This window comes from Trichechus manatus, unplaced genomic scaffold (genome assembly GCF_000243295.1).
Source record: "Trichechus manatus latirostris isolate Lorelei unplaced genomic scaffold, TriManLat1.0 scaffold00106, whole genome shotgun sequence".
NCBI classification, from domain to species: domain Eukaryota; kingdom Metazoa; phylum Chordata; class Mammalia; order Sirenia; family Trichechidae; genus Trichechus; species Trichechus manatus.
The window spans coordinates 5,281,843-5,308,981 of NW_004444042.1; the positions used below are offsets into that span (position 1 = coordinate 5,281,843).

General features: G+C 36.4%; 1 protein-coding gene across 6 annotated transcripts in view; it reads right to left on the reverse strand.

Annotated features, from left to right (window-relative positions):
• Positions 1–246: 246 nt before the first annotated feature.
• Positions 247–27,139, reverse strand: part of SAMD8 (sterile alpha motif domain containing 8) — a 61,772-nt gene continuing 34,879 nt past the window's right edge. For 3 of the 6 annotated variants that reach the window (XM_023737660.1, XM_023737661.1, XM_023737662.1), the window contains exons 2-7: positions 22,785–23,377; positions 11,266–11,361; positions 10,927–11,058; positions 5,750–5,867; positions 2,738–2,888; positions 247–2,563 (exon numbers count right to left, since the gene is read on the reverse strand). In XM_023737660.1, the coding sequence (XP_023593428.1) occupies positions 2,259–2,563; positions 2,738–2,888; positions 5,750–5,867; positions 10,927–11,058; positions 11,266–11,361; positions 22,785–23,362 (1,380 nt within the window). In that variant the 5' untranslated portion in view covers positions 23,363–23,377 and the 3' untranslated portion in view covers positions 247–2,258. Of the gene's footprint in view, positions 2,564–2,737; positions 2,889–5,749; positions 5,868–10,926; positions 11,059–11,265; positions 11,362–11,400; positions 11,651–22,784; positions 23,378–27,139 lie in introns of those variants that run through there. The other 3 variants (XM_004383198.3, XM_023737663.1, XM_023737664.1) reach the window with 3 other exon arrangements.

Here is a 27,139-nt window from a genome sequence, read left to right on the forward strand (position 1 = left end):
AACAAAAACCCAAAACGGAAAAGAATTTTGTCTCAAAGTTTTCCAAGAAAGAGACTTGGAAAGATGATTAATTTATGTAAACACTGCCTTGTAACAGTTACAACAATAAATTATAAATCTAGCTTATGTTTTTCTCAAAACACATGAGTAAATGCAAGGCTGAAAAGTTATTTTACAATCCTCACTGCAGTCTGCTCTTAGGAACTCTCAATGTCAACAGCTCTGCAAAGTTAGCTGTACTTTTTGTTTTTTTTTCCTATTTTGTTCTAGAATAGAATCCACACGAAGGGAAGAAGACTGATGTTAGGAAAATTTAACACTAAGCAGCTATTTCTTTAACATTTTAGAATTAATGTTGCCAGATTTTTTTTGAACATTTTTACAAAAGCCAACATTAGTCCCTCTCTAGCTAAACTCAGTTCTGCTCGGCCATTTGGAAAAAGTGGCAATAGTACATTTCTTTACCCTTGAGGTCAAAACCACTTTAACTGGCATAGGAAACATCCTTCACCCTTAATGATTATGTAATTTCCTTAGATGAAACACTGGTATTTTTGTCTCTTGCATGTAATAGAATCAACAATTTAAGATATTATAAGATCCTGAAGTGTGAGATTTAAAAGCATAATAAAACTTGAATTGCCCTGTTTCATTACTCAAGTGAGAAATAAAAAATAATGTTCAGAGCAGACCCAAACTGAGGTCATTCAGCACTGGCTGAAACTTGTTTGCATAATACTCCTTTCCTGTCAAATTCATTCAGGCTCCTCTGTAGCTTATACAGGGGTGGGACTATGAAGTAAAGTGCAAAAATAAAATATTTCACCCAGGTAAGGAGCAGACTTCTGCCTGAGAGATCTAACTTTAGATCTCAGTATGTCAGCACTTTTTCTAACATCTTGTTTTAAAATGGAATGTAAAGACTACACAATTAATATTCCAAGTGGCTAAGCTGACCAGTTGGGATTCAAACTCCTCTATAACCACCCTTCTGTCATAACTGCTATATGAAATCATTAAAAATAAAGTGACAAATGTTACCATAGAGGTGAAATTACTTAAGGTACTAAATCTCTAGTGTTGTAAACAGCAGCTAAGTTATATCACTTCCTGACTGCCAAAATAAGATGTAATGGAAAGAACGTATGTATACAATTGTATTTAAAAATTAAAAATAACAAAACCTTTTAGTATCCAAATATGTCTGAGACTGTTCACTTCTGATGGGCAAGAATGAGAAATTTCAAAAACCAAAAAGTTATATCTGAAACCTGTTATAAATTTCATTTCAGAAGGGGAAAAAATTCTTTGCATGCATACCTCCTTATTTAAGGACATAAGAACTTGACCTAACAACTGGTAAAACAGTCCTATTTTGCTCATTAAATAACATCATTAGAAAAGCATAAAATTGGGCTGTCATTTGTCTAACTAACAACTATAGCACAAAGTTATTCCAGGTACCTACATCACTAAGATTAAGTCAATTTTATTTTTATGGATGCAGTAATTTTTCCCTCATGAATACTTACTGATAGGCATACTGAACTCTCAGAACAAAATTGGAACTGCATCTTTTGTTGCATTTGTGGTGAAAAATGCCAGTACTACATTTGCATTAATGAGGAGGGAGGTGGCTTCCTCATCAGTACTTTGTCACCTCTTATCGCCCCTTCCATTCTCTCCTCCTTGTTTCAGGCATCCTGGCATATTCAGTACACTGTACTTAAAGATGGTTCAGAAGGCAAAAATTATCTGACAATAAAGCAGATCACTTTCCAGAGTTGCATTTTCTAAACACAGAAAATAGTTCAAATAACAAGTATTGCTCACTTGATAGGGGCTTTTCCTTTGAAGACAATAAGGAGCTTCAAAAACTATTTCTTGACTAGAGTCCTAGTGGGAATTAATACAAATCTTTCAACCAGCAAATTGCTTGACTTGCTTAAGTTCAATAAGCAAATATTCAACAGGTATGGGCAAAAGCCTGACTTCAATCACAAACATTAACTCTGCCTAAAGAGAAGAGGCAGAGAACACCTACTTAAGCTTTCTTTTCAAACAGCTATGTAAGGACTTTTGATTGCTCTTTCTCGCTTTTTACAATCACAGCCTTGCTCAGAACAGGGAGCTTTACTTTGTCAACATACAAGCCAAAACACAAGGCCTCTAGGAACAACCTAGGGGGAGAAAGCAAAGTTATTCATTTTCAACATCTACTGTATGTTTAATCAAGAACACATTACAAAGACTGGTCTTCATCCAATTAGCCTCTTCATTACTGCTGGTTTTGAAAATGGCCAACAATATTCATTAGGTACTGTACCATTAACATTGCATTCAAAAAAAGAAAACATGGGAAACCAAATCCTTGCTCTCCTACTCTGCTGATAAGCTCTGGTATTGGCCAGAGTATGATAGTACAAAAAGAGTCTTGTTGTGATATAAAAGGCAATAAACACATCAATGGAATAATGTTCATGAGCAGCCAAAATGAAGAAGATTCCAAAGAGGTTGAGAACCCAGGATAAAGTGTGCAAGAAATTCCAGCTTCTTGGTGTATCTGGGAAAAGGACAGAAAGATCATTTTTAAACCACGTTCCTTCCAATGCCTCTCAGTCATATGCTTCTTATGTCGGTCTGTCTCACTCATTCTTCATAGGACTTGACACCCTTCCCACAGCCTTCTTTGCAGCCTGCCATCTAATATGCTTTGCAGCACTAAAGAGATACTTACATTCAGTGACAAAGAAATTCAGCATAGTTAGGACGACTGTGTGGCCACTGAACATGTAATCTCCACAAGTGTGAACGCCAGTCAGGGTCATACCAAAGCCACTCCAAATGGCAAAGGCCCGGTGTAATTTCTCCCATACGCTGCCATATACCTACAAAGAAAGCTATGAATTAGTGCTTCAAATGCTTATGGAGATGGACGCTTCCCAACATCCACTCCTACTGAAATTCAAATGCTAAATAACTTAAAAATAAGATCTAAGCAAAAGCAACCACAACCCCAGTCTAATTCCAGGCAAACCTCAAGAATGGGCAGCAAAATTGGTTATATTTTGAAATGTTTTGGTAATTAAATGAAATCACTATAACTCAAACACCTCTACTAGAAGTCCCTTTATGATGAAAAGGTTACTATAACCAAAAACATTCCCAAGTTTTTAATCCCATACCACAGTAGTAGTTGTTTGGCTGTTCTTGTCAATAAGAAATAGACTACCACTCAATATCTATTCTTCCCTTCTTCCCTGGTAACAGAATTTCAATTTTATTTGAGGCAGCAATGAACTCAGCCAAAAAATCCCATGTCTTAAACATTACACTATGACTAAAAATGACCAAAAGAAACAACCTCATTAGACATCACACTCTCATTAGAAATCTAACCTGCTGATTATACACTTTCCAGCTTTCCTTTCTGCCTCAGTTGAGGGTAGGAGAGGGAGAGGAACTTAAAACTGGAGAAAAGGAAAGAGAAGGTGCTAAGCAAATATGCACTGTTAGGTTCTTCTCTGATTTCTAATGAGAACAGGTTAGAGATGTCAGAGTAGTAAAAAAATCAGGCAGCGAAGAGAAGAGACCACTAGGAACATGTCTCAGCCAAGGACAGGAAACAAGCGACACTGGTCAACAGACAGCAATTATCACTCAATTACTCAAGTCTCCCTATCCTTTCCCATCTTAAATGTCCCAAATATTCTTCAGAAAAACCCAAACTGAAATACTACACAGCTGAATGAATAGGATGCTTTGAGGAAATAAGGTATAGAAAGTTGCTTTAAGCATTTCTTTCTTAAAGGTGAGTGATTTCTAAATTTCACAAAAAGGTATGTGCCTGGTTCTGTCCCCAGTCCTTCGTCTGGGACTATGACTTCAAGCAATTAATTTATTACAATGACAATACCTTATGGAGTTCATTATAAGGGATTTGATTGCTAGTTACTATCACTTTAACTTTCTATTTTTAATGATTGCTGCAAGTAATATAGGTCAATAAGTAGGTTATATTATAATTCAAAGTAATTAACAGAATTTAGGGCAGATTCAAATAGAAATGTCCTGATATACCTAGAAATAAAAAACAGGCATTAGAGACAGAAAAAGGTCTGTTCATACTGTAGAGAGATAGTATCTATTTTTGTAGCACATGTCACAGCCCTATGTACATCTACCCTACTCTTCAGTGGCTGTCCCACAATTAAATCCCCTAGATACAGGAAATCCTCTTTTTAGTATAATAAGCCTGTATTTTCTTTTTAAAAAATCTCTTCTAATCAATTAACATACGATCTGGGGGAAACCATTCTATTCCTACTTCACACAATGTATAGAAACAAATTCAAAATAGATTTAAGTAAATAAGACCACAAAAGTATTAGATATCATTTTTTCATGAATCAGAATAGCAGTGACTCAAAATATTGATAATAAACAGTGCTGGCAAGGGGTTGGGGAAATTAACATGTATACATTATTGGTAGTAGTGAAAAACTAGTCTTTTTTATAATCCTATCTTTTGTTTAAAAAGTATCTATATAAACTAAGTATGTGTGTAAGCATACTTAAAAAATAGCTTATGTGGCTACACATATAACTGTTAACAGTATTATTTATGGGGTGGAGTGAAATAAGGGAGAATGATATGAACATTTTACTTTCTAATTTATACATTTCTATATAATTTGAATTTTTATAATAGGCTTACACAACTTCATAATTAGAAAAAATTACTTTTCATTTTTGGAAAAAAAAAGGAAAAGAAAAGCTTTTATCTTAAAAATAAAATATTTCCTTTATACTAAATTCTAAATGTCATATCAACCTTTTCTGCTTTCTTACTGGTCAGTTTAAACACTCCTAATGCCTGGAAAAACTTTTGTCATCCTTCAGCTCAGGGGTATATTTTTCGCTCTTGATCTCCTCTGACTGCTTAATCTTCCCTTGTTGGTGTTTCAGTTATTTATATTGCAGTAGAAAAACTGACAATTTTGTCTTACACTTTACAAACAACATTAAAATAACAAAACAAAAAAAAAGTGTTAATACATATATTTGAATATCTGAGAACACAGAACTAAAGCATGGAGGTTTAGAAACATAGGACAATAAATTCTTTTGTCCAAATTTAATGAGTTACAATAGCGAATTTTCAGGGTCTCTCTCTCTCTCTTTTTAAAGTTAACTCATTATCCTTTTTGTTCCTCTCTGCATAATCTCTCCTTTCTGTTTACCCAGACGAGAAGATATGTCTACAGTGTACCAAAACAACAAGCTACAAAGTATAAAACAAAGACCAAAAAAAAAAAAAAAAAAATCAGCCATCAGTTTGTATATCCCAGAAAAAACAAAGTTTGGAATACTGGGTACTATATTTTAAATAGGAAATGGTCAAATTGCAACATTAAAAAAAAAATGGAGTGATGAGGAGAGTGAAGGGGCTACAGTCATGTTATATGAGGAACTAAAGACACTGAGGGTTGGCTAGCCTAGGAAAGGGAAAATGATAATTGAAAGAAACTTTATTTTTGTTAGCTCTACAGGGTAGAACTAGTATCAATGAATAGAAGTCACAGGAGGTAGATTCTGGCTCAAGACTGTTACCAAATTATTTCTGGAGGCTTATTACAGATATTGCAAATACTGAAAAGCACATTTTAATATTAGGCCTACTGCACATATGGTATCCCTAACCCACCAAGAACAAGAAGAAAGAATAATGAAGAAGGTAGCAGACTACCTTTCCAGTACACTGCAGGTGCTGTCCTGGCACGGAGAGGGAGGTCACAAACATGGTAAAGCAGCGAAGCAAGAACACAGTGCCCATCAGACTACAGAGCCTTCGCAGAAGTATTGACCTGTGAACACAGCAACCAAAAACGGGGAAAGATCTGAAGAAGACAAACCAAAAAACCCCAAACATCAAATGTCTACTTAAAGGGAGAATGAGAAGAAAAACCACTAGACTCTAGAAGAGGGCAGAATCTTAGAGACATCTAAAGCATCACTGTCCAGTAGAATTTTCTGCAGTCGTGAAAATACTCTATATCTGCACCATTCAATACGCTATCCACTAGCTACATGTGGTTCTTGAGCACTTGACATGTGGCCAGTAGGACCAAGTAAATGAATTTCAAATTTTATTTCATTTTAATTAATTTAAATAGCCACATGTGGCTTGAGCCTGCCATGTTGGACAGAGCAGACTTAAATTAGATTCAAAGGGCATCATTTCATTAATAAGAAAATATGGCTAAGAGAAAGTAAAAGTTATGTAGAAGAGAACTAAAACTAATACCTAGTCTGACTCTCAGCTTAATGTTGTCCTAAAATTCATAAATTGCTAATAAATTATTGATTTATGAGAAGTAAACACCTGTGGTTCTAGGGATTTTTTTTTTTGGCCCATTAATATACAGCGCTGTAAATTAGTTACTGATAGCTATCTAATACAAATTCTAACCTTTCCACTTATGCTATAAAATACAGTACCAAGTTTTACAGGCAGGAGTAGATCTCAAACAAATATTCTGAATAACATTCATTTGGCTAATCATGAACTGCGTTGTAATGTCACTATTTTTTTAATATCTCTCCAAAACAAACCATAAGATTCTTAACGGCAGGGACTACGCATTAGGCTTTTTCAAAATACTCCTTCTTGTCTCAAAAAAGCACTGAACACAAGGCTAGGTATATCTCAAACGTCAATGTGTACACTTTGGATGGAGCCAGGTATTTGAATTTTAACAAGCACCCCAGTTGTTTCAAATGAAAAAGGGGACATAAACCAAACCAAACCCGTTACCATGAGGTCGATTCTGACTCATAGCAACCCTACAAGGCAGAGTAGAACTGCCCCATAGGGTGTCCACGGCTGTAAATCTTTACGGAAGCAGGCTGCCACCTTTCTCCCGTGGAGCTGCTGGGTGGGTTCAAACTGCAGACTTTTTGGTTAGCAGTCAAGTGCTTTAACCACTGCACACCACCAAGGCTCTTAAGTGGACCACCATTTTTTGGTCATTTTATTTATTTTTTAATTCTATTGTGCTTTAGATGAAAGTTTACAACTCAGGTAAACTTCTCATTCAAAAATTTGTACACATATTGTTTTGTGATATTGGCTGCAAGCACTCTCCAGCTTTCTACCCTGGGTTTCCTGTGTCCATTCGTCCAGTTCCTGTCCCTTTCTCCCTTCTCAGCTTGTTTTTGGGCAGGAGTTGCCCATTTGGTCTCATATATTTGATCGAACTAAGAAGCATGTTCCTCATGTATGTTATTGTTTGTTTTATAGGCCTGTCTACTCTTTGTCTGAAAAGTGGGCTGCGGGAGTGGTTTCAGTTCTGAGTTAGCAGTGTCTGGGGGTCATAGTCTTCAGGGTTCCTCCAGTCTCTCTCACACCAGTAAGTCTGGTCTTTTTTTGTGAATTTGAATTTTGTTCTACATTTTCTCCTGCTCTGTCCGGAACTCTCTGTTGTGATCCCTGTCAGAGGGGTCGGTGGTGGTAGCTGGGCACCATCTAGTTCTTCTGGCCTCAGGCTGGTGGAAGCTCTGGTTCATGTGGTCCTTTAGTCCTCTGGGCTAATATTTTCCTTGTGTCTTTGATTTTCTTCATTCTCCTTTGCTCCAGACGGGATGGGGCCAATAGATATATCTTAGATGGCCACCTGCAAGCTTTTAAGACCCAGATGCTACCCACCAAAGTGGGATGTAGAACATTTTCTTTATGAACTGTTATGCCAATTGACCTAGATGTCCCCCAAGACTATCATGTCCCCAGCCCTCAGCCCCAGCAGCTTGGTCCCTCAAGGTGTCTAGGAAACTTCTACGATTTTGCCTTGGTCAAGTTGTACTGACTTCCCCTACATTGTGTGTTGTCTTTCACTTCACTGAAGTTGACACTTATTTCCCCTGCCCCTCCCTCCCTCGTAACCATCAAAGAATTTTTTTTTTTTCCATCTGTAAACCTTGTCTGGAGTTCTTATAGTAGTGGTCTCATGCAATATTTGTCCTTTTGCGATTGGCGTATTTCACTCACTATAATGCCCTCTAGATTCATCCATGTTGTGAGGCGTTTTGCAGATTCATCACTGTTCTTTATTGTTGCACAGTATTCCATTGTGTGTATGCACCATAATTTGTTTATTCAGTCATCTGTTGAAGGGCACTTAGGTTGTTTCCATCTTTTTACTATTGTGAATAGTGCTGTGATAAACATGGGTGTGCATATGTCTATTCATGTGACGGCTCTCATTTCTCTAGAATATATTCCTAGGAGTAGTATTGCTGGATCACATGGTATTTCTATTTTTAGCTTTTTAAGGAGGTGCCATACTGTTTTCCATGGTGGTTGTACCATTTTACATTTCCATCATTGCATAAGAGTTCCAATCTCCCCACAACCTCTCCAACATTTGTTATTTTCTGTTTTTTTGATGAGTGCCAGTAATGTTGGGGTGAGATGGCATCTCACCATACTTTTGATTTGCATTTCTCTAATGGCTAATGATTACAAGCATTTCCTCATGTGTCTGTTAGCCAACTGAATGTCTTCTTTGGTGAAGTGTCTGTTCATATACTTTGCCCATTTTTTAGCTGGATTATTTATCTTTTTGTTCCTGAGGTGTTGAAGCGTTTTGTAGATTTTGGAGATGAGACCTTGTCAGATATGTAGTAGCTAAAAATTTTTCCCAGTCAATAGGTTGTCTTTTCACTCTTTTGGTGAAGTCTTTTGATGAGTGTAAGGTTTAATTTTTAGGAGGTCCCAGTTACCTAGGTGTTTATGCATTGTTAGTTATGGTTTATACTCCACTTATGCCATGTATTAGGGCCCTAGCAGTTATCCCTATTTTTTCTTCCATGATCTTTACAGTTTTGGATTTTGTATTTAGGTCTTTGATCCATTTTGAGTTAGTTTTTGTGTATGGTGTGAGGTATGGATCTTGTTTCATTTTTTTTACAAATGGGCATCCAGTTTTGCCAGCACCATCTGTTAAAGAGACTGTCTTTTCCCCATTTAACAGACTTTGGCCCTTTTTAAAATATTAGCTGCTCATGGATGGATTTACATCTGGGTTGTCAACTCTGTTCCATTGGTTTGTGTCTGTTGTACCAGTACTAGGCTGTTTTGACTACCGTAGCTGTATAATAGGTTCCTTCATTGGTTAAAGAATGCTGTTGGAATTTGGAGCGGGATTGCATTTTATCTGTAGATCGCTTTGGGGAGTACTGACATTTTCACAATGTTGAGTCTTTGCATCCATGAACATGGTATGTTTTTCCACTTATGCAGGTCTCTTTCGGTTTCTTGCAGTAGTGTTTTGTAGTTTTCTTTGTACAGGTCTTTTATGTCCCTGGTTAGATTTATTCTTAAGTATTTTATCTTTTTGGGGGCTATTGTCAATGGTATTGATTTGGTGATTTCCTTTTCAAAGTTCTATTCATTGGTACAGATCATCATTTAAAAAATATATATATTTGATTTTGTTTTAGGTGAAAGTTCACACAGCAAATTAGGTTCCCATTTAACAATTTTTACACAAATTTTTCCATGAGATTGGTTATAATTTTCACAGTGTGCCAGCAATCTCATTATTTCCATTTTGTTTGTTCTGTTTCCATTGATCTAGCTTCCCTGCCCCTCCTCGCCTTCTCATCTTTGCATATGGGAGCACACCAGTCACAGATGATATTGTTTGTTTTTTATAAGCCAATCCATTATTTGGCTGAAAGGTGACAATTACGAATCGCTTCAGTTCCAAGTTTAAAGGGTATCTTAGGGTGATAGTCTTGGGGGTTCCTCTAGTCAATATTGGTCCAGTAAGTCCGGCCTTTTTTTTTTTTTTTTAATTGTACTGAACTCTTTTTAATGACAATATGTAATTTATTGTGAAGTATCAATAATGGTAAAGGAAGCTGTGAGGATTTTTGTTGTTATTTATTATCCAAACAAACAAAAAAACCGTTGCCCTTGAGTTGATTCTGATTCATAGCAGCCCTATAGGAAAATCTGGCCTGTTTTTTTTTAGGAATTTGAATTTTGTTCTATATTTTTCTCCCATTCTATCTGGGACATTTTATTGTGTCTCTGGTCAGAATGGTCGGTATTGGCAGCTGGGCACCATCTAGTTCTTCTGGTTATAGACCACAATTTGAGAAACATGTTCTTAGACTAATTAAACATCAACACTTACATTTAACTGGCCACTGCTATGCTTTACTAAACCTACCAAGGTTTGCTACAGATGGTAAATACTTTCCTGTTTTGAAGAGTGAATAAATTCAGATCCATGGGGTCTTGTGAGGCAAAGTTAAATCAGAAAGCAATAGTGATATATGTGTTTCTAAATCACCTCTGGTTTTAAGCAATCCAGAGTTAAAAACATTACTCCAAAACAGGAGAGGATGAGGTTCAATATGGCTTAAAAGTGAGACAACAGTAGCAATCATCAACCTTTCTTTTCACCTTCAAATCACTGAAATAACTGCTGCTTAGGAACTAAACCATCTCTGTGGTTTACCACAACAACTCCCTGGTGAGGAGAAAGAATCAAAAATTTAAGAAAGTGCCATTATTCCTCTGCAGTGATCCAGAGACAACAGATAGTTAATACAATATCCACAAACTTTAGAGTTCCTTAAACTTTTTCCTCACTATGCTTTATTTTTGCCTTATGTCAAGTAATTTTCCCCACTAAAGTAGAAAAGGAGCCTCCTCTAATACTTCCTTTCTTTTTTTAAAATTTAAACAAGTCTTCCCTTTATATTTCTTGATGAAAGTACCAAAGAAACATTTTCCCTACACAGCAACTTCCTATACCACTTGAAATAAAGCACACTGAAGTAGATGTGCATGATATCAAAATAATATCTTTTTTAATGGCCCCTTCCAAACAGAACAATTTCTTCCATCCATACATTTGATCAAAGACTGTCCTTGGAGGAGTTTCCACTACAGAAAATGACATCTCTTGTTTGTTTCTAAAGAAAGATAAGTCTAGGCTGTCAATGGCTGGTTCATGGCTCTTCATCATCATCTCTGATCTGTCCCTGCAAAATACATTCAGAACATTACTAAATATATAGATATTATCTTAGGCTGACTCTTTTGTTGAGCAAACCCAAAATATTTTCTTTTGTCAATAACTGTAGTGTCACACTGGACAGAGGAGGAAATTAAGGAAACTGCACAGGGTAAGATAAGGTTTGATAAAAAGAGTCAAAATACTTCATCTTTTAAAGGAGTAAATGAGGTACCTGTGCTTGTGAAGAAGAAGAACCAGGAGCCAAATATAGCACAGAATCATGCCACATACTTCTGTCATAGCAAAGGCCCACGGGATTCTAGGAACACTGAAACAGGAAAAAAAAAAATTAAGTTTCTGAACTGAAGATTCACTTAAATGAATCTACCCCTTTCAATAAAATATTCTTCTAATCATTATCTTAAAATTGTTTTTTAGAATTTTTACCTCTTTTAGGAGATGATATTTTAAGAACTTGGGGAAAAAAAAAGTTTTATAAAGTACCCCATTTATCAGAGGCTGTTTGTTGTCTGTGATTCTCAGTCATGGTTCTCTGTAAAGACGCAACAACTATTCTCTCTCTCCCTATAGCATGGCAGACCTGGATACAGGACTGCCTAAAAGACAATGAGAAAAAGGTTCACTTTTTTTTTTTTTTTTTTGAACATTTTATTGTGCTTTAGGTTAAAGTTTACATAGCAATTTAGCTTTCTATTCCACAATTCATACAAATTGTTCTGTGACATTGGTTGCAATCCCTGCAATGTGTCAGCACCCTCCCCATTTCCACCCTGGGTTCCCCGTTTCCATTAGTCTGGTTTCCCTGCCCCTCCTTGCTTTATCTTTGCTTTTGGCAAATGTTGCCCTTTTGGTCTTGTATAGCTGATTGTTCTAAAGAGCACAATTCTCATCGGTGTTGTTTATTTTATAGGCCTTTCTATTATTTGACTGAAAGGTGGGGTCCGGGAGTGGCTTTAATTCCAAGTTAGAAGGGTGTGTTAGGGTAACAGTCTCCAGGGGTTCCTCCAGTCTCTATCAGTCTGGTCTTTTTTATGAATTTGACTTTTGTTCTACATTTTTCACCCATTCTAACTAAAGGTTCACTTCTTGCATGATGTGCTCATGTCAGAACCCAGACAATCAGAGCTTGAACTCAACTTCTCTCTTCAGTATATTTGTTTTATTTTAAAGGCAGAGTTTGTTTTAGAGGTAGTAAATAGAGATTTTTTTTTTAAACTCTCTCTGTACTTTGTTTTGTATCCTGTTTTCTTCTACCATTTCCACTGGTCCCTCTTCTCCCCTCACTAAATCCACAGCTTCTGTGGTTCACCACTAGATTAAAAGACATGTCACGTTTCTAAGAGAAAGAAAGTGAGAGGGAGAAAGAGAGAGAGATGGAAATGAAATAGGCCAAACAGGTCATTACTGGGTGGTAGGATTACTGGTGGTTTTATTTTTACTCTTTGTACGTTTCTACTAAAAATTTTTATACAATGAGCATGTGTTAATTTTATAACTAAGAAAATAAAATTATTTTTTAAAAGAAAACATGAGATCTGAAAGAAAGGAAAGACATTAACAGAGTCTACTCCAAACCTTATTCAGAGTTAACTGAGGAGTCAATCATTTTCACTCAGAGACTCATTTTTTACCTATGATCCCAGAAAGAAAGATTCATCTTATGTATTTTTAACCTATCGCTGCCTTATTTATCTGGCATTACTGGGGAGAAGGTTATTTTACATCACATAAATTTTCAGATAAAAGAACGATTCCTTTCAATGCAAGAAACACTTTTTAAAAACAACTATATATTCGAACAGCTGATCTTTTGGTTAGCAGCGGAGCTCTTACCACTTCACCACCAGGGCTCCATATATATACACAGTTAAGTAAAAAAAATTAGCAAAGCTTATTATGTAAATAAGTCTTCAATCCCCATCTAAACCTAACCCTAATTCTTGCTCCCCAGAGGCAATGACTTTTACTCTTCTAGCTGTTTTATCAGGCATTAAATCTTTTAGTCACACCCTCCCAACACACACAGATCCCCCACACTCTCCTATCCTCTTAATATTGTTATTTCACAATTTTGTTTAAAATAATCTTTGACTTTTACTACTGTAAGTTTGTAAATATCATTCACAGTTGAATCAACAGGGAACTATGATTAAATTCCTTTCCTGTACAACTTCTTAAAATTCTCTGGGGTAATATCGCTCTCTTTTTATTAGTTTGCTCTGTTTTCTATGTACATATCACCAATTCATTCTCAAACTGTTTTATCAATTTTGATTTTTCCTTGGAGGAAATCTCTCCTAGAGCTCTTCTCCCTCTTGTTCCAATTTAGAATGGCTGCATTTTCTAGGTCTCCTGCATGACTATGTCTTGGAATAAAAACCCTCATCTTGGGAACTCCCTCATCTTGGGAACTCCCTATGCCTGTTTTCTATATTGGGTCCTTTGCTTCTTGAATTCCACGTCCTCCTTTTTCTCAGTTTACTCCCTAGTTTTGATGGTGCATATCTTCCAATTGTTTTCTGAGTAAGAATGGCTAGAAAATAGATGTTTTTAATGTCAGATTTACTGAAGTTTAATACATGTAGAGAAAAATTCACCCTTTTTAGGTGTATAGTTCCATGAGTTTTCACAAACTTATTCAGCCGTTTAACTACCACTATAATAAAGGTATGGAACATTTTCATCATGCCAAAAATATCCCTTGTGCCCTTTTTTAGTTAATCCCCTCTCCCATCTCCAACCCTGGGGCAACCACTGATCTGATTTCCTTACAGGTTTGTCTTCCAGAATGTCATATAAATGAAATCATACGTATGTAGCCTTTTGTATCTGGCTTCTTTCACTCAGCACAGTGCATACGGTATTCATCCATGTTTTTCCATGTAAAATTCTTTATTCAGTTTCTTTATCCATTTCCTGGTTGATGGATATTTTGGGCTATTTCCAGTTTTTGGTGATTATGAATAAAGGCCACATATAGATCTTGCATGGACATATGTTTTTCATTTCTCTTGGGTAAATACCAAGGAGCGGACTCAACTGTTAGGTACTAATGTTAAGTCTATGTGTAACTTCTTAAGAAACTACCAAACTCTTTTCAAAGCAGTTGTACCATTTTTTACACTCCCACTACCAGTGAATGAGAATATTAGTTGCTCTGAATCCTTGTCAGCATTTGGTATTGTCAGTTTTTAAAATTTTAGCCATTTTAATAGTTACGGGGGAGGGAGACCATTTTTTGAGACTTGTAAATATAAAAAGATCTTTAATCTAGTTTTAAATCTAATTGTTTTCTGGATAGAGAATTCTAGGTTAGACATGTTCCATTGTCTTCTAAAACTTCCACTATTGCTGAGAAGTTTGATGCTATCTGGACTTCTGATCTTTTGTATGTTACTTGTTTTGTCTCTTAAGAAGCTTTTAGGATCTTTTGTCTATACCCTGTGTTCTGAATTTTCACTATTATAGGTCATTTTTCATTCTCATACAGGAAGCTCAGTAGGCCTGTTTTAATCTGGGAAGTCATGTCCTCTGGTTTTGGAAAAATTCCTGTACTATATCTTAGACAGTATCTTCCCCTCCATTTTCTCTCCGTACTCTTTCTGGAACTTCTGTTTGTTGATTGTTGGGCCAACTGAATAGATCTTACCTTTTTTCCTCTACTTTTCATCTCTTTATTCTACTTCCTGGGCAATTTCATCAAATTTATGTTTCAATTATCCTGCTGGATTTTAATTTCTACTTTTTTATTTTCCAAAGGCTTTTTTTCTCTGAGTTTTCCTGTTTTATAGCCTCCTGTTCCTGTCTCATAGAACATCTATATTATCTCTCTGAGGATATTAATATTTTTTTAAAGTGTTCTTCTGCTCCCTAGGTTATTTGTGTTTCCCCAGATTTTTCCTTTTTTCTATGTTAGTCTGTTTTCCTCAAATGTCTAATGATTCTTGACTGATAATTCATATTTGACAGTGAAGTATTAAAAAAGATAATTTGATATTGTGTGCATGGGCGGAGCTTATCAAATTGTGGGTTTTACTGTAGAGTGATTGGGCAGAGGCCTGGTTGATTAGTTGGAAATACCCTCCCAACTACAGGATCTACAATCCTTTTTTCTTGGGCAGGTTTTCCCAGGAGAAGAATCTGTTCTTCTGCTTGGAAAACAGGGGAAATGTCTGGCTACAACATCCTCTGAGCTAAGTGGAGGAAGGGAACTGGAAGTGTCAGTTATCAGTACATAGACTTTCAGTTAATCCCCTTACAAACATATTGAAAACATACAGCACCTTTGTTCTCATCTTGGCATGGTGTTCCTTGAGTCTAGAGTCCCTTGCATTCAACTTCTCTGGAGATATACTACTAGTCTTCTGCTGGGGTAGATCAGGGGAACTAGAGTTCTAAAAGCTTCTTAAAGAGATTTCCAATCAGTTCTCCATATTTAGCTCGTATCTCTACCTGGCCTTGAGAGATACTTCGTGAGCTTTTCTGGAGTTCTGCAATACAAATAAACTTATCTCTTCAGTACTGTCACCCCCGACTCCCAATCTCACAATAGGCACTTAGTTATCTACTTTCGTTATTATCATTGTTTTTGCCTTTATGTGATGATTATAGGAGATCCTCCCCTCCTTTACTGTCATTTTAGTGGTGTTGACAGGAAACTGTCAAATGTGTATTCAATCACTCATATTTATTTAGATGCAGAGCTTTCTAAAATGAATTATGCACCTATATGTCTTCTTTGCTTTGGTGATTCAGAGTTATCACTGTGAACACTGATTATTACACAGTACAGAGGAATGATCTCAGGGACTACTGAGAAATGAAGGGCAGTTAAATCCCAGATTGATGTTGTTTTTCCATTATTTATGTTTGCTTTTTTTTTTTTTTTTTTAAAGTGTTTCTGTTTCCTCCCTTGCTATTATGGTTATCAGCTATCCCTTTTTACTGTTGGAGATGGGCCTACTTCCAGAAGCATCCCTATTCCCTTCTAATTTTTCATAATCTGCTGAAGCTCTTGGAATTGCGTCAAATAAGCTTCAGAAAAAGACCATGAAACAAAGATCAGTATGAAACTAATTCATTAGAAAATGCTCCCAAGAAAAAACCATAGGGTAACTGGGGATATGGGACCAGGAAGGCAAGGAAGCCAAGTAGGGGTGAGGGTGAGAAATCAAGCAAAGTCCTGTGGGGAACTCAGGAAAGGTTAACTTTGGCTCAATTGTGTGGGGAACTTGGGAGACAGTGTAGGTCAGATCTCAATGCTGTCCCAATAGGAGGAAAAGAAATGAAATATTTATATCCCATCTTTCTTCTTAGTCATTGGTTAAAGGCTGCTACTGGAGGGATGTACATTTCCAAGGATTTTTGGATCTGTATTCAAGCAGGCAAAGTATGTTCCATCAGTCCATGAGTAGCCTTCCAACAAAGAGACGCATCTGCTGGCTGTTGGGAGTATCAGTGTGCAAGAAAATGGAAACGAGATCCAAGGGGATATGGGAAAAGCACTGACAGTACCTGTTGCCATTCTCCTATGAATAAAGTTTAGATGCTATAAAAGCATGGGGTTTTGTAGTGGGTGGCACTGTAGATAAACAAGTTAGGTAAAATTTGGGTTCAAATCCTAATTGCAAATTGAAAACGTATGTCCACATACAACCTTGTATGTATATGTTCATAGCAGCATTATTTATAATAGCCAAAAAACGGAACCAATCCAAACATATATCAACTGATGAAGGGATTAAAAAAAGTGGTATATCCACACAACAGAATATTATTTGGCAATAAAACGGAACAAAGTATTGATACATGCTACAACACAGATGAACCTTGAAAATATTATGCTAAGTGAAAGAAGATAGACACAAAAGGCTACATATGGTATGGTTCTATTCATATGAAATGTCCAGAATAAGTAAATCCCCAGAAAATTAGTTGATTAGTGGTTGCCAGGGACTGGGGGGAGGAGGAATGGAGTGTGACTATTAAAGCGTATAAGGTTTCTTTTTGAGATGATGAAAATGTTCTGGGATAAGTGGTGCTAGTTGCACGACTCTGTGAATATACTAAAAACCACTGAACTGTACACTTAAAAATAAGAACCTCATTGTTCTTCCAGACCATTTTCCCTCCTTTCCTGTTACATTACACCTTGCTACAGTCATCTACAGAACTTTACCATCCAATTTCTCATTTCTTGAAAATTTTCGCTTCCGATTCACTGTCACTCTCTCCAACACGTCTCCTGTTATAATCTGTGTTCTTCTCACTCATTTTTTTTACTTCTCTTCTCTACCTATGATCTTGCCCTTTTACCCTATACCCCTTGGTTAGAAACAGAATCTTGTCATTACCAAGGTCTTTCCTCTTTATCTCAATTTTAAGAATCCTACTCTAACCAACACTTCTTGTCATTCTAGTTTACTCCTTCTAGTACCCCAACTTTAATAATTCTGATATTCAAAATCCATTGATCCTATAATGTTTTCACTGTTCTTCATCTACGTCATATCCTCACTTCCTTCTTTATTTGCATAAGAGCCCATGGCCCGTCATTATAATCATTCCCTTGCCTCTCTTTTTCATCATACTAAACAAAGCCCCAGACCTGCTAAAATCCAATTCTCCACCTATCCCATACCTGTATCTGTGTAGCTGAATGAAGCTGGTAAAAACATACAACAGCAACATGACTACTAACCTCAGGGAGGCCCTCAGTGCTGCCACTACATTACACAAGTCTATTCACTCTCCTGGAGCCCTGGTGGTGCAGTGGTTAAGAGCTACAGCTGCTAACCAAAAGGCTGGCAGTTCGAATCCACCAGCCATTCCTTGGAAACCCTATGGGGTAGTTCTACTCTGTTCAACGGGGTCACTATGAGTCGAAATCGACTTGACGGCAATGGGTTTTTTGGGTTTTATTCACTCTTCTACTCTACTTGATGACTATTTTTCACTTCACCCTTTCTCCTCAAGCCTCTAACACCTTCTCCTCATTCTCAATCTCTATTCACAGAGAAAATAAAAACAATCAGAAGAGCACTTTATTGTGCTCTACTATCACATCTATCAACCTTCTAACTTTGTTTCCATATTCCTTCCCTTCCCTTTTGTTATTATGAATAGTCCATGTGCCTAAGACCAGACTCTCCCATTCACTAGTACCAGCTGCCATATGGCGACCCCATGTGTACAGAGTAGAACTGCGCTCCATAGGGTTTTCAGAACTGTGACCTTTCAGAAGCGGACCACCAGGCCTTTCTTCTGAAGCGCCTCTAGGTAGGTATGAACCACCATCCTTTTGGTTAGGAGCTGAGTGCTTAGCCATTTGTGCCACCCAAGGACTTTCCCCATCCACTAGATTCTATTTCTTTCATTTACTCAAAGACATAGCTTTGGCAATTGTGCCCTTTCTTTCCTCTAAATGTTATTCTGTGTCCTGCCTCCCTTTACTGGTCATTCCTATCATTAATACAACAAACATGCTATAATATAGTCCATCTAAAACAAAACCCTCTTGACCTCATATCCCCCTCCCGCTACTGCTCCATTTCTCTGCTGTCCTTACAGGACAACTCGTAAGACTACCTTGTTTCCAATTTCTCTCTTCCCTTTCCCTCTTCCTTTTCTTTCTCTCCTCTCCCTGCCCTACAGAAAAGTATTAACCCAAAGAAAAACTGAAAGAATAAGCACTTTGGATTCTGCATCTAAATCTATAAATTATTTACAACTAACATTTCCTTACATTTGCTTTATTTCATTCTTTTTATAGATATATACACATACAGACATACTTTTTTGGGGAGGGAGGTGGAGTAAAACCATTTGAAAGCAAATTGTAGATATTATGACACTTTTCCCCTAAATACTTCAACACGTATCTCGTAAGAACAAGGATATTCTCCTCATAACCTAATACGCTATTATACCCAAGAAACTGTAATACTGATTTAGTAGCATCATTTAATACACAGTCCATATTGAAATGTTCTTAATTGTCCCACAATTGTTCTTTATAGCAGTATTTTTTTTTCTTGCTACAGGATTCAATTAAAGCTTATGCATTGCTCTTGGTTGTTATGTCTCTTCAATCTCCCTTACAATCCTCCCGGCCTGGCTTCCGTCTGTCATGACACATTTTTAGAGAGTCCAGATTAGCTCTCTTTTAGAATGTTCCATGTTTTGAATGCCTGATTATTTCCTCATTATTAGATTCAAGCTGAATGTTTTTGGCAAGAATATTACATAGGTGATTTTGTTAATGTTAGTTTATCACTCTGGTGACGCTAAATTTGATCATTTGGTTAAAATGATGCTTGCCAGATCTTGTCATTATGAAAGTATCTTTTTCTCTCTATAATTATTATGTAAGATGATACTCTGACTTCATATGAATATCCTGCTCCCTAAAGGCCTTTTACCTAATCGATTTTAACATCCACTAATGATTTACTGGAATCAATTATTACATTGGAGGTTACAAAACAGTAACTTTTTTAATTCTATCATTCCATTCACATTTATTTTCTGATATTCTTTCTGAAGAGTTTTCCTGACCCCATCCTTTTTGCTTGAGTATCACTATAGACTCATAGTCTTTTTTAAAAAAAAATTCAATATCATAATCCATTATCATCTTTTTTTTTTTTTTTTAATGTTTCAAATGTCCTAATTTGACCAATGGGAGCCCCTTTAAAACAGCCTTTATGTTCTTTCAACATTTCCATTGGTTTTGTGCACTTCCTTTCTTTCTGGCACAAGAGCTGTTTCTGGCTCATTTTCTACTTTCCTTGCCCCCAGATTACAATCAACCATTTTTCCAAGTCTGGTTCCTTTTAGTGGGGAATGGTATTTAGAAAATATGATCTGGACGCTCAAGGTGCTCGTTGGTGTTTTTCCTGAAAATGACTTCCTATCAGTTCATAAAAATCGTCATTCTTTTTTATGATTAAACAGTACTTCACTATGTAGATGTACCACAGCATATTCAACCAGTCTCCCACAGATGAACATTTAGATTATTTCCAATATTTCTAACTATTACAAATAATGCCACAAATAACGTTATGTGTATGTCATTTTATACTGGTTGAGATATACCTTCAGGTAATGTCCAGTAAATCTCACATTCTCTCTTGAACCTATTACAATCAGGTTTTTGCCTGTATTAACTCTTGTCAGATCACTGATGACCAACATGTTGCTAAATCCAATGGTCAGTTCTCATCTTACTTGACTTCTCAGAAGCATTTAATACAGCAAATTATCATTTCTGCCTTCTTAAAAGACTTTTTAAACTTGACTTCCAGGATACTACTCTCTCTCTGCCCTGACCTTCTCACAGTCTTCTTTGCTGGTTTCTCCTTACTTCACTGACCTCTAAATGTTAGAATGCTCTCGGACTCAATCTTCAATCCTCTTCTGTTTCCTTCAGGAGTGTTCCCTAGGAGACATTACTTACGCTGACAACTCCCAAATTTCAGCCCAGATCTCTCTCGGAACTCTAAGTCATATTTTCATCTCTTACCTGACGTTGTGTTTTGAATGTGTAAAAGGTATCTCAAAGTTCACATGTCCAAAACCAAACCCTTAATATTCTCTCCAAGTGAGCTCCTTCCACAGTCTTCCCATCTCTGCTAATGGCAACTCCGTCCTTCCAGATCCACAGGCTAAAAGTATTGGAATTATCCTTGACTTCTCTCTTTCTCTTATATTTCGCATCCAAATCCATCAGCAAATCCTGTTGGCTCTACTTCCAAAATATATACAGAATCTGACTCCTTCATACCACCTGTACCATTACTACTCTCCTCCTAGCCACCATCATCTTTCTAAATGAATTTAAATAGATTGTTACCTAATCCCTGCTTCCTCACCCCACTCTCTTGGGTATTCTCAATACAACAACCTTAGATCACTCCACTCTTCCGCTCATATTTCCAATGGCTTCCCTTTTACTCAGAATGAAAACTAAAATTCCTACAATCCCTATGCAGTCTGGCCTCCTATCTCTCCTCTGACCTTATCTCCAACTGTTTTCCCCATCTCTCACTTGATGTTCTTTAACATGCCAAGCCTGCAGGGCAATTGAGGATTTTTGCACTTTGATGTTACCTTTGCCTACAATACTCTTTCCCCAGATATCCACAAGATATCTTCTTCACTTCTTTAGGGTCTTCTGTTTTAGTTTGGGAAGTGGTATAGAACAGGGGAGGAGATAGAGGATCTAACAGCTTCTTAAACAGCTTTTATTCAATTTTCTAAAATAAGGAGTTATTTTAGCATCACCCCTTCACCTTCAGTATTCAAAGCTTTAAAAATCAGCAGTATAAATCTGCTTGGTTCTCAGTTTTCCCCACTTCTGTTTTAGAATTAGGTTACTTTAGGTCTTCTAGTTACCACTTGTAGCTCTGGTGGTGCAGTCATTAAGGGTCGTTAAGAGCTTGGCTGCAAACCAAAAGGTTGGCAGTTTGAATCCACCAGCCGCTCCTTGGAAACCCTATGGGTCAGTTCTACTCTGGGTTGCTGTAAGTCGGAATCGACTTGACGGCAACGAGTCTGGTGGGTTTTTTTTTTAGTTACCACTCATTCATCTGTTTTCAAACTTCCAAATGTGTGTTGCTGTTTTCTTCTCTTTTATGTGTCGTCCCTGTGGGCTTACAACACTTAAAAAAAAAAACCAACCTATTTACTATAGTTTCAGTGGGGGCTTGAGAGGGAGTAAAACATGATATGTAGGCCATTCTGCCATCTTAACCTAGAAATTTTAATTCATTTTTTTCCATAATTTTTTTTACTGTACTTTAGATGAAGGTTTACTGAGCAAATTTGTTTCTCAATACACATATTGTTTTCTGACATTGGTTGTCAACACTCTCCCCTTCTTGACCTTGGGTTCCCCATTACCAGCTTTCCTGTCCCCTCCTGCCTTCTCATCCTTGCCCCTGGGCTGGTGTGCCCATTTAGTCTTGTTTTGTTTTATTGGCCTGTCTCATCCTTGGCTGAACCTCAGGAGTAACTTCAGTACTGAGATAAAAGGGTGTCCATGGGTCATATCCTCAGGGTTTCTCTAGTCTCTGTCAGATCAGTTAAGTCTGGTCTTTTTTTGTAAGTTAGTGATTCATTTCATTTTTTAAATACATAAGAAGGGCAAAAAGTTTTATAAAAGTAAACAAGGAAGTACTACAAACTTTAAAAAAATAAAAAAAAATTACAAACACAAAAATTAGTAGTTCTGAGTATTTGTTCTATTGTAATTTTTTATTTATTATACATCTACTATATTCTTGTATATGTATTCAGTAAAAGAACAACAGAATACTATTATTTTATCAGTTGGTATTATTTGTGATAATTCTAATTCATTTAATGACACAGGAGACCTCTCTATATTTTCTGAAAAGTGGAACCTTGTTCATTATTTAAGAAAAAAAAGTTTCATTTATTACAAACAATATACCAGGAAATTCTTTTAAAATCTGTAGTTACAAAGGAGTGATATCTATAGAAAAATAAAATAAGCAGTGGTCTTTCCCACTCACCTAGGCTTAAGGTCTAATTTACCCTAAGTGAGGAAGGTTATTTCAAAGCATATCTTTATATATCACCAGATAACGCCAATGAAGAGTATACATCAACAATGATAAACAACATAATTATGATAAGTATATTATTATCACTACTATATTATGGCAACTTTCTACAAACTTATCAACTAGGAACAAAACTTACCTGTCTAAGAATATATCTGGGAGTGGTGGATAGGTTTGCATGTCAGGTACTCGCTCATGGACTATAACCATAATGAAGGATGTAAATCCAAATACTATAAAAACATATATACAACTCAGTATGGTCTTCCAGTACTCTGGGTCCAATCTTCGAACAGAATGTTTGTTTTTACCATTCATGTACTGGAACTGATCAGAATTCAAGTCAGTGATGGGTCCATCACAGTCATGTGAAGGATCGCCATTACAGAGCCACTCTGAACCCTGAAGAGCACTGATGAAAGGGGTCATGGAACCCATGGGGCTATCACTGTTGTAGTCCATCTCTTCTAAAACATCAATATGTACTTTCTGCAATTTGCGAACTGAGAGCATTAACCTTTTAATGTCCCCTAAGACTTTGATTTCCAGAGGAGGAGACCGGAGATCATATTCAGTCAGTGTTAGCAATGTGATTCCATCAAGTCGGTGCTTATTGCATAAGATGTCCACATACTCAAAAAAGCCTTCATCTTTCAGCCAAACAGCTACATGCTTGGTAGTCCAGCGGCGAATGCACAGTTGATTAGGACCTGCCATTTCCTCTTCCACTGCCTGCCAAGGGAAAAAGAAAAACAAAACAGAAATTTACCTGCACTGACCTACTGGCTTCTAAAAGAGAGTGAAAGAAACAAAAAATATTCAGTATGAGTGGTTTTTAATAATAATAAATTTATATATATAATATATAACTCTAATAAAAGAATAAAGATAATGGACCAAACATTTTTACAGGAAGAGATTTTACAAATGGCTTTTCTACAGCACATCAGTCATGACTTCATTAGAAAAAACCTACTGTGGGGAACAATTGAGAAAAATCCCATCTTAATACTTAATACTAAAAATGAGATGTCTAGATTTGTTATATGCAAAAAAAAAAATCAAATTTCTGAAACCCTCATGTTCATGGAAAAAACATCCCCTCGCCCCCAGAAAACCCGCAAAGGCAGATAACTATCATTCCAGAAAACCCCTTAAACTAAGCATATTTCTACCTACTATACATATTAATGATTTCTGTAACAGATACAAAACCATTAAAACTAGATAAAATTTGAACCTAAACAGAGCAATTCTTTCTGTAGCTTCAGTATTCTATTATAGAACTGAGTAAGACATTTCATTCTTAAACTTTCATTTGGATTTTAGTAATAAACTTTTAGAAAGAAAACTGTCATTTCAATGTGCCCATAAATTTGAGTTCTCAAACTTTATACTGCAGTTATAAAGGGCCAGTAATGTGTTATGCTTCAAAAAATACTAACATCTTTTACTACTTTGATCCCATACAACTGTTTATGCTCTTTTTCCATTTTAAAACTTTTAGTTACTTAGGTCTATATAAGGCTTACAAAGTATATCTGATACGTGGGAGACAAAGGCCTACATGGAAAAAATCTATTTTCCTAAAGTACTTTTTCAACTACTAAAGTCTGGGTTTTCTGACATTTTTCAGGTCTTTAAAGACCATATTTCCTTCTCAGATGATTTTTAAAAAACATTTGAGGCAAAAGTTAAAACATAAAAAAGAAAAAGAATAAAGAATGATACAACAAATACCCATGTGCCAACTACCCAGCTGGAAAAAAATCAAACAGTTCCAATTCAAATATTCCGTTTCTTGATCTAGGTATTAGTTATATGGGTGTGTGTGTTTACATTTTGTGAAAATTCATCAAGCTGCATACTATGATCTACGCTTTTCTCTATTTATGTTAAACTTTATAAAATTTTGCTTTAAGAAGCAAAACAAAATGTCACCTATACAAATGAATGCCCTTCCCTGATAGTATTCCTTTTCTCTCCTCCTGATTTTGGTGTTTATCCTTCCCTATAACATGTATTTTTGACTATGAAAAACCTATGTTTCCTTATGCTGAGGAAAATAAAAAGCTAATACTGCTCTGCATTCTTCCCCTATCCACATAAACTCTTGGCATGAAGACTTGTAATTCATCCACAAATGAATGCCATGTAAATGTCAGTTAATCATTCTGTATTTATTGCTTAATTACTAAACAGCAACCTTAGTTTTCAGAAGGCTTAAATCATATTGTTTCCCCCCAAACAGACACAATTTTTAATATTATCAACCCTCAATATTTTTTGGTCTTAGAAAATTAACATCACATCCATTTACAAGTAGTCTATATTTTTTAAAGGCTATCTAATTCTTATATACTATACAGCTACAAAAACTCTTTTGAAACTTGTTAGCTATAGTATATTATCACCATCCAAAGGCCAAGTAATTATGATTTATTCATTTTAATACATGGAATTTACACACATTGATGTACATTTCATATCATATTATATAGAAAATGTCATTAAAAATATGATTTTGTTATGTTTTAGTTTATATGCATAGCCAGATGGTTTCACCCTACTCACTATATACATAATTTCTTTTCTCAAGGTATGATCTGACTAAATTACTTCATCCTTGGATATCCAATAAGCATATGCTAAAAACTACAGCAGTTATGATATAGCAAATCTTTGAAAAAGGCTCATCTCATACAAAACTATTTCTTCTGTCATTTTATTTCGATTCTGCTACCTTTCCTCTTTTTCTAACACCTTACCACTAACGGGTTCCAAGTCACTCCCATCCTTGTAGCATTATTCTTCAGTATAGTTTCATCTCCTACACTGCTCAGAATGATTCTTCTCCTCTTTTATTTCTTATTTTGTCTTAGCTAACCAGTTCTTCACGCCCTCAACCATGATAACAAAAGTCAGGCTTTGATGCTGCTGAAAAAATGAGTTATCATACATGGAAGCCTCCTGGAAGTCTTTGAGCCCACTGAGGCAATGCCCTGAAAATCTGACTCATTCTCTGTGTCATCAGGTCAGGACATGTCATTTAATTATATGCTACTACATACAGTTAGAGGCCCATCTTAAATTGTTATTTAGCTAACATTGTGAAAACCTGCATTAAAGAAGTATATTAAAAGATGATAAAAGGCTTTGGGGTCAATTTAATTTTTATGTTGTGCTATGGTAATCACAGGGAACAGCAGACTATGAACAAAGGGCTTCATATAAATTTATTTATCATATCAATCAATAAAACGAAGAAATTAGGTTAATAAATATATAAGAACACTTTCAGCTTTAACCAACAATCGATACGGATCAATTGCCAGTTACAGGGACTTTTGCTTCTGGTCAACATGGAGTAACAGGGACCAGATTTACTCACCCACCTGAAACAACTAAAAAATGGACAAAATATACCAAAAAAAAAAGTTCCAAGATACCAGACATCAAGTAATGAAGGAGAATAATCCCTGAGAGACAGAAAATAAATAGTGAGCACTACAACTGCTCCAGTTTATTGGCTTCAGAGTGTTTCCAAGCCACAAGGGGATGCAGGAGAGGACTGAGTTAAGGAGATGGAGCCGAGATTCTAGGGGGATAAAGGAGGCTAGTGTTCATGGAACAGAATACTGGAGAGGAGAAAGATGCACAGAGAACTCCAGACATCTGCTGAAGATCTCCTTTGACTATTCAGCTGAACACCAATCAGCGCACGTGTGTGAGGAAACTAACAGAGGCTAAGAGCTACCCAAAATGATTAGAGAACAGTATCCAGCACTCACAAAAGGCTGAGAAAGTGCCTATATCAAACAGCCAGATGGAAAAGTCTCATGGTTCATGGGCCATTGGGTAGATCAGGCTTCAGTAATGGGGCAAAATTAACTCTAAAGCAGTGTTCTCAACTGGGGGCAATTTTGCCCCTTCAGGGGACATATGACAATGTTTGGTGACATTTTAGATAGTCACAACTTGGAGGAGGGGGTTGTGCTACTGTCACCTATACAGTAGAGGTGAGGGATACTGCTAAAAATTCTAGAATGCACAAGACAGCCACTGACAGCATAGAATTATCCGGCCAAAAATGTCAACAGTGCTGCTATTCAGAAACCCTGCCTTAGACTAAACACTTCTCTGGTCCCACCTAACAAATCTTTTTTTTTTTTTTTTTTAATTTTTTGTACTTTAGATGAAGGTTTACAGAAAAAATAGTTTCTCATTAAACAGTCAGTGCACATACTGTTTTATGACATTGGTTAACAACCGCACGACATATCACCACTCTCCCTTCTCAATCTTGGAGGACCTTTTTTTTTCTGGTGAAAATATGCATAGCCAAAGATACACCATTTCAAAAATTTCTACATGTACAATTCAGTGACATCAATTACTTTCTTCCAGTTGTGCTGCTATTCTCACTATCCTTTTCCAAATTATTCCATCACCATTATCTTCAACTCACTGTCCCCTAGGCTTCCCATCAAACCT